An 8,329-nucleotide genomic window follows, 5' to 3' on the forward strand; every position below is an offset into this window, starting at 1 on the left:
AAATTATTTTACACGTGTAAGCTTTTAATTAGTCAAAAAATCAAATTCAAGTCCTTTCACGTATTTGTGGTGTGTGTATATATACAGAGGATCAAAATAATGTATTTGCAACGAAATAAAAAAATCATGAGGTAATAAATTAAAATTAAAATTTAGATATTTTTTTACAAATCTCGAAATAATTATATATTTACTCAAATGAAAACCTCATTTAAGGAATGAGCAGTTTTTATCCTTTGGTCCTGAAAATGACATCACTTGTTAAGCTTTCCAATCACCATTTTGGCATGTAGTTGGTGAGAAAATATATAAAAATTAAATGCACACAAGGCGCATTTTAGTACATATCGACTGTAGAACAGCACATCTTTTTGTCTCCTTTCTTTCTTTCTTTTAGGGTTCTTTCATTTTTCTCTCACTCACGCTCTTTACACACACCATCATCATCTTCTTGGTAAGAAAACCCAACTCCCAATTTTTCATTCTTTTTTCAAAATTTCCAATTTTTCACAATTTTAGTTTACATAATTTTTGGGTTTCATTTCATATTTATCATCAATTTGACTTATGTATCTATATCTGTTTTTGTGTGTGTGTGTGTGTGTTTTTTCAAGATTTTGTGTTCTATATATATGATTAACTTTGATAAAGCGTAAAGGAGCTATCTTGATGAGTAATTTGTATGTATCCATATTTGTTTTTGTATTTTTTTTTCAAGATTTTGTGTTCTCTATGTATATTGTTCTTTGATAAAGTGTAAAGTAGTTATCTTGATCAGTAATTTGTATGTATCTATATGTATTTTGTATTTTTCTCTAAGATTTGGTGTTCTCTATGTGTATTGTTCTTTGATAAAGTGTAAAGGAGCTATCTTGATGAGTAGTTTTTATGATATTGAGGATTGAAGATCATAAGAAGGCTGTTTTTGGGTTGATTATTTGGTCAGTTAGTGTATTTTGCTGTAGCAACTTTGTTTCCACTGTCTTATCCCTATAAAGTTACTCGGTATTTGTGTTGGTAGGAGGTAGCGGGTACCTCGTGGGATAGAGCTAGATACAAGTGTAAAGGAGCTAGCTTGATGAGTAATTTGTGTGTATCTATCTGTGTTTTTGCTTGTTTTTTTTTTCCAAGACATTGTGTTCTATGTATATTATTCTTTGATTAAGTGTAAAGGCGCTAACTCGATGAGTAATTTGTATGTATGTAGTTGTGTTTTTGTATGTTTTATTTGTGTTTTTGTATGTTTTCTTTTTCAAGATTTTGTGTTCCATGCATACTGTTCTTTGATTAAGTGTAAAGGAGCTAACTTGATGGGTAACTTGTATGTATGTATTTGTGTTTTTGTAAGTCTTCTTTTTCAAGATTTTGTGTTCTATGTATCTTGTTCTTTGATTAAGTGTAAAGGAGCTAGCTTGATGAGTAATTTGTATGTGTCTGTGATTTTGTATGTTTTTTTTTCAAAATTTCGGGTTCTCTATGTATATTGTTCTTTGATAAAATGTAAAGGAGTCAACTTGATGAGTAATTTGTATGATCTTGAGTATGTAATTTGTATGAACTTGAGTATTGAAGATCATAAGATGGTAGTTTTTGGGTTGTGTGTGTTTTTTTTTAAAAGGATCGGATAGCAAAAAGGGTTAAAATTGCTCTCAATGGATTGAAATAACTTTCAAAGCTATCAATAATTTTATTAAGCATTGGAAGGCTTTAAATAGCCAACATAAAGCACATAATTTGCATTATTTGATATTCAAAATCCTAAAGTTTCTCAACAACTAAAACAACCTAATCTGAAATTTAAAATTCAAATTCATCTTAGTTCTAAACAACTTATTAACTAAAAGTTACTGCAGTAACTAAAACAATTTTCAACAAGTTGATTATTTGGTCAATTACTGTATTTTTGCCATAGTAACTTTCTTTCTAGGGCTAAGGGCTTGGAAAGTTGTTCGGTATCTTTGTTGGTAGGAGGTAGCAGTAACTCATGGGATAGTCGATCTAAGCACAATCCGGCTCGGACACCAATTGTTACTGAAACAAAAAGGAGTTTTACCCCAAGAAGGTGCTCCCATGCTAGAGGGGGGTAGGAGGTACCTCGAAGGATAGTCGAGCTAGGTACAGGTGTAAAGGAACTAGCTTGATGAGTAATTTGTATGTATCTATCTATGTTTTTGTGTGTTCTTTTTCCCAAGATTTTGTGTTCTATGTATATTGTTGTTTGATGAAGTGTAAAGGTGCTAGCTTGATGAGTAATTTGGATGTATCTATTTGTGTTTTTGTATGTTTCTTTTTCAAGAATTTGTGTTCTATGTATATTGTTCTTTGATAAGGTGTAAAGGCACTAAGATGAGTAATTTGTATGATCTTGTGGATTGGAGATCATAAGAATGCAGTTTTTGGGTTGATTATCTGGTCAATTAGTATACATTTTGTTGTAATAACCTTCTTTCCAGGGTCTTATCCTTGTAATACTCTGTATTTGTGTTGGTGGGAGGTGGCAAGTATCTCGTGGGATAGTCAAGCTAAGCACAAGCTGGCTCAGTGGGAAAAAAGGGTTTTATCCCAAGAAGGGTGCTCCTCTCCTAGAGCGAGGTAGGAGGTACCTCGCGGGATAGTCAAGCTAGGTACAAGCAACATCACTTGTTACGGGAAAAGAAAAAGGGGGTTTTACCCCGTGTATGAAGAAGGGTAATCACCTGCTAGTGTGGGGTAGGAGGTTGTTGGTAACTTGTGGGGTAGTCGAGCTAGTCACAAGTTGGCTCGGACACCATTTGTTCCTGGAAAAAAAAAAGAGGGGTTTGAGTGGGGGGTGGGGGCTACCCCTTGTATGAAGAATGGTACTCCCCTTCTAGTGCGTGGTAGGAGGAGAAAAGGGCTTAGACAGGCGGCCTTCTCCTTGAATTTATGCAAAAGAGGCTGTATGCATGCCTCAAACCCATGTTCTCTGCACCAAAGGAGCAACTTTACCGTTGCACCGATCTTGAAATGTTAGTGAAATTAATATATGGGGTTTTGAGATTTCTTTAAAGTAAAAGTGGGAGCCAAGGGTTTACCAGAAACAGCCTCTCTACCCCACAAAGGTAGGGGTAAGGTCTGTGTACATTCTGCCCTCCTCAGACCCCACTTATGGGATTACACCGGGTATGTTTAATGTAGAAATGGTGCGAAATTTCTTTGGATGAAGAAAGTATAATGTTAGTGAAGTGGTTTTGGGAGTCCTTCAAAGTAGAACTGGGATGAACAGTATTTGGATGTCACTATAGCTTTGGAAGAAGTATGCTTCAATTTGTGGTTTTCTCTCTTTAATAAATCATAGAAAAGGAATTTGAACAAGAAGAGAAACACTTTCTTGACGAGAGGGGGTTCCCCTAGTAGTAGATCTCTCCATTTCCAACCAAGAGTTCGAGAATTTGAATAACCACGGGGAAATGTGGAAATCCATAATTTACAATTATCTAATTAAATCTCTGGTGTACTTGACTTCATATAGTCATCGATTCTCCCGAGAGATCTCTAGGGAGGGGAAGAAGAGTGGGGGTGTGTTTACCAGCCCCTAAAAGGAAACAAAAAAGCGAGATCTTTTAAAAATGGCTGAAAGGGGAAGGGAAATTTTAGATTTGGATGTTCTAGTATGACATGTGTTTTGGTGAGTCTGATTGACGCATGACATCACTTTTGAGCACTACCTAATACTTTTATCTGAAAACATTGGCTTATTTTCATATAATCAAAGTGGTGCTAATCTCTATTATAGTTGAACAGTTAGTTTGTGGGTGCAGGATGATCTGCAGCTTGGTTTAAGTTTGCAAGATTTGTTCAAAAAAGTGCTTATAAGGGATGTCGAGTGGGAGCTATACACACTGGTGCCACAGATGCAGGCAGCCAATTCAACCTTTAGGAGGTAATTGTCTTTGCCCAAATTGTGGCGGAGGTTTCGTTGAAGAGCTCGATGACATGATAGGTTCTAGATCAAATATTGAGGATGATCCTCATTTTGGATTGATTGATCCTTTTCCAGACCCAAGATTTGGTATAATGGATGCCCTTGCTGCATTCATGAGGCAGAGAATGGCAGGAAGAAACCCTAACTTTGACATAAGGACAAGATCTGGCATTGTTCCAGGAAGTGGGAGGGGCTTTGGTTCTGGTCCATGGTTGATATTTCATGGCCAAACTCCTGTTAGTATGACCGAAAATGATGCATTTGAGTACTTTTTCAATGGAAGCCCAGGAATGGGGCAGCGACGACCTAATTTTGATGATTTGATGGGGACTGGGCTGCAACAGTTAATTGAGCAGCTCAGTATGAATGATAGGCAGGGGCCTCCCCCGGCACCTCGTTCGGCAATTGATGCTTTGCCTACTGTCAGGATCACACAAAGGCACCTCAACACTGATTCTCAATGCTCAGTTTGTCAAGATAACTTTGAATTGGGTTCTGAAGCAAGGCAAATGCCATGTAAGCATCTTTACCATTCAGATTGTATTGTACCTTGGTTGGTCAGGCACAACTCATGCCCTGTCTGCCGTCTTGAGCTGCCTTCACGAGCTTCTGGGAGTGCCCCGACCAATTGGACTTCCAGAACTGGAAACGTTAGCAGTGGCACCAACAACAGTAGTGGTAGGGACAACAGCGGTCAAAACCAAGGGAGGAGGAATCTTTTTTCATTCTTGTGGCCTTTTCGCTCGTCCAACCAAAACACTGGCAATTATACTGATGAGAGGAGAGGAGGAAGTAGCTCAACAACACCCTATGAAGAGAACAATGAAGCAAATTACCCTGCATGGCGCTTTTAATTATTAAAAAGTTTCTTTCCAGCATCTTGGATTTTGCCTACTTTCAAGGTTCTGAAATTAGTTTCAGGGGATGTTGATTGCGAGATCTTGAAATTATCCTAGATGGAGTGGAAACGTTGTTGTTTACAATGTGTTGTAATATGAGATCTAAGTTGTTCTTCAAAGGTGTATAGGTGGGAAACATCTTGAGATGGTTTAAGGTGCTTGTGTAAATGATGTTCTCAAAATGTCAATGATACATCTGTTGTTGATAATAAATTTGCTTCTAGTTGGCGTAGTCTCGTCTCGTTTTTTCTGTGTGTTAAGAGAGTTTTATCAATTGTGATGTATTCGGTTAAGTTGACATCTCTGTGGACATCATTCTTCCCTTCCCTTTGATTCACTATCTTTGTAGTCGAATTAATCCTCCATGTGTCAAGACTTGACTATGGTGGTGCTCTTCTACAGCTTCTCTTTTCCAAGTAGTATCGGACTAAGTTGCTCGGATTCTGCAAAAATATTGTCACATCTGTGTGTCGGATCCTTCAAAGGTGGTACTCTTTTACGAAGACCACCATTAGCATAGTTTCATCTCCTTTCTTTGTATTGAGAGGGAGTTTTCACAATTATGACGAACTCAATTAAGTTGTTATTTATATTTCGATCGGGACAACTTCATTCTTCCCTTCTTTTTTACTAGATGAGTAATGTTCGTGCGTGGCATAGGCCCAATATTATAAAAGTTGAAAAGATTAATGTCTTTTTTATAAATATGTGATGCGGTTAGCCGTCATCACCTTTATGTTAGACATGGGAGTGCATGAAGAATTACTTCATTTGTATATCAAATAATACCATTTCCATGTCCAAGCATTTATTAAAAAAATATTTATTGTTATGATATATATCAATTATAGTGAATGTCTATCAAGATCTATTTGATGTCTATCAGGATTTGATATATTTGTCTTTTAGTGTGAAACAAGGGCAAATTAGGGCAAATTCTCCCTATAAACAGAAGGGTTTCCTTCATTGTAAATCATCCCTCAAGAGAAGAAATAGCAATTACTCTCTCTATTCTCTCTACTCTTCTTCTTTATTCTTTTTTGTTTTATAACGCGTTATCAGCACGAGACTCTACCGTCTCAAATTTGAAGGCTAAGGCTAAGGTATTATTTTTTTTATTTCTTCCTTTTTTCATATGGCTAACAATCTTACGAAGTGTGAGTTCGTTGCCCTTCAAAGTTCGGGAAAGAATTATATTTCATGGGTATTGGATGCTGAAATCCACCTAGATGCTATGGGTCTTGGAGACGCCATAAAAAATGAAAATACAGCATCTAGTCAAAATCGTGCTAAGGCTATGATTTTCTTGCGTCATCATCTTGACGAAGTGAAAATTGAGTACCTTACTACTATGGATCCACTCGTATTGTGGAATAGCCTACAAGAAAGGTTTGACTACTTAAAGATGGTCATCCTCCCGAAAACACGATATGAGTGGATGCATATAAGATTTCAAGACTACAAGTTTGTTCATGAATACAATTCTGCCATGTTCAAAATTTCTTCTCCATTGAAACTTCGCGGAGAGACGATCAATGATAATGATATGATGGAAAAGAAGCTCTCCATTTTTCATGCCTCGAATGTGCTCTTACAGCAACAATATCGAGAAAAAGGTTTCAAGAAGTATACTGAACTGAGTTCTCATCTTCTCGTGGCTGAACAAAATAATGATTTGTTGATGAAAAATTACGAGAACCGACCAACTGAATCGGCACCATTCCCTGAGGTGAATGATGTGCACGCTCACCATGCTAGGCGTGGAAAAGGTCGCAGCCCTGGTCATGGACGTGGTCGTGATGACCAAGAAAGAAATCCTGTTTCGGGTGTTAATAATTCATCAAACAAAAAGAGAAAAGATGAGAAACGTGAAGTAGTTACTTGTTTTCGATATGGCGAAAAAGGACATTATTCACGTGATTGTCGTTCTCTCAAGCACTTGGTTGATCTTTATCAAGCATCACTAAAGAAGAAAGAGATAAATACCGAGGCTAACTTTCTCTTTAAAAATAATGTTGACATCACATGTTTGGATGTAGCAGACTTTTTCGAGTACCCTAAAGGAAAGATTGATCACTTGATTGGTGATGGTTCCGTAAACATGAAAGAATGAATGATTTTTATTTTTTTTTAATTTTTATTGATAATAGTTAGTGAATAAAAAATCATGTAAAAGTAGTTGTTTGCATGAGTATTGGCTTTTGATTAATATGGATTAGTTCAATTATATTATTGTAGTTTATTATTGATTGAATTGAATTTTAATTTTATCATTATTTATTAAAAAAAACGATAGTACAGAGGTTTACTTTTCGCATGAAAACAATACGTGGAGTGCTTGCTTTGCATTCATTACAATGCAAAATTATCACTCTTTACAATGTTGTGCAAACAATATGATTAAGATTGCATTCTGTAATGTATTCTTTATATTAACATTCTTTAATATAATAATATTCTCATATGATTATGTAATATAATAATATTTTTATATTCTTATTTCGTAATACGATTACAATTGCATCTCGTACTAATTGGTTATATTTCTTTTTAATTACTTAGTTAAAGTGTGATTAATAATTTTTTTTATATTATAAGTTTTCACTTTGTACAAAGATTTAATATATATTTTATTTGGTGTATGTTATTTTATTTAAAGATATGGATAATTTTCAAAAAGATATTTGTTTGATTGATTCTGACACTACACATACGATATTAAAAGACAAGAAATATTTCTCTCATCTAAACATGGACAAGATTAATGTTACTACAATTTCTGGTAGTGCTGATTTGATTGAAGGCTTTGGAAAAGCCATTATAATCTTGCCCAACGGAACTAAACTTATCATACATAATGCTATGTTCTCTCCCAAGTCTCGGAGAAACTTGATGAGTTTTAAAGATATCCGTGAAAATGGTTATCATATCAAGACATTTGATGAGATGAATCTTGAATATCTTGGTATCACCAAGAATGTCTCTGGGCAGACATGTGTTGTTGAAAAGTTCCCTGCTTTATCTTCTGGCCTGTATTGGACAAAGATTTGTGCAATTGAGGCACATTCCATAGTAAACCAAAAGTTTACTGATTCCAATACTTTCGTACTTTGGCATGATCGTCTGGGACATCCAGGATCAATAATGATGAGATGAATAATAGAAAATTCAAATGTGCATCCATTAAAGAACTTGAAGGTTCTTTCGAATGGTGAATTTTCATGTAATGCTTGTTATCAAAGCAAGTTGATTGTGAGACCATCGCCAACAAAAGTTGGAATTGAGTTCCCCGCGTTCTTGGAACGCATACATGGGGACATTTGTGGACCAATTTACCCACCAAGTAGGTCGTTTAGATACTTCATGGTCCTAATAGATGCTTCTTCTAGATGGTCTCATGTGTGTCTTTTGTCATCTCGCAACTTGGCATTTGCAAAATTGTTGGCACAAATAATACGATTAGAGGCACAATTTCCTAATAATCAAA

At 35.8% G+C, this 8,329-nt stretch overlaps 1 protein-coding gene across 4 annotated transcripts; it reads left to right on the plus strand.

Annotated features, from left to right (window-relative positions):
• Positions 1-213: 213 nt before the first annotated feature.
• On the plus strand, positions 214-5,074 carry LOC124890250 (probable E3 ubiquitin-protein ligase RHC1A). 4 transcript variants are annotated; one of them, XM_047402082.1, is made up of 2 exons: positions 214-454; positions 3,780-5,074. In XM_047402082.1, the coding sequence occupies exon 2, from the start codon at positions 3,838-3,840 to the stop codon at positions 4,795-4,797; it is 960 nt and encodes a 319-aa protein (XP_047258038.1). In that variant the 5' UTR covers positions 214-454; positions 3,780-3,837; the 3' UTR covers positions 4,798-5,074. The 4 variants fall into 4 exon arrangements, with proteins under 4 accessions (XP_047258038.1, XP_047258039.1, XP_047258041.1 ...); XM_047402083.1 differs by having other exon boundaries at positions 295-454; positions 3,763-5,074; XM_047402085.1 differs by having other exon boundaries at positions 393-454; positions 3,755-5,074.
• The last annotated feature ends 3,255 nt before the right edge of the window (positions 5,075-8,329 follow it).

Source organism: Capsicum annuum, unplaced genomic scaffold (genome assembly GCF_002878395.1).
Source record: "Capsicum annuum cultivar UCD-10X-F1 unplaced genomic scaffold, UCD10Xv1.1 ctg1489, whole genome shotgun sequence".
In the NCBI taxonomy this organism is placed as follows: domain Eukaryota; kingdom Viridiplantae; phylum Streptophyta; class Magnoliopsida; order Solanales; family Solanaceae; genus Capsicum; species Capsicum annuum.

Bases quoted from the DNA above. Each gene is read 5' to 3' on its own strand.
- LOC124890250 (XM_047402082.1), top strand. From the start codon at position 3,838: ATGTCGAGTGGGAGCTATACACACTGGTGCCACAGATGCAGGCAGCCA.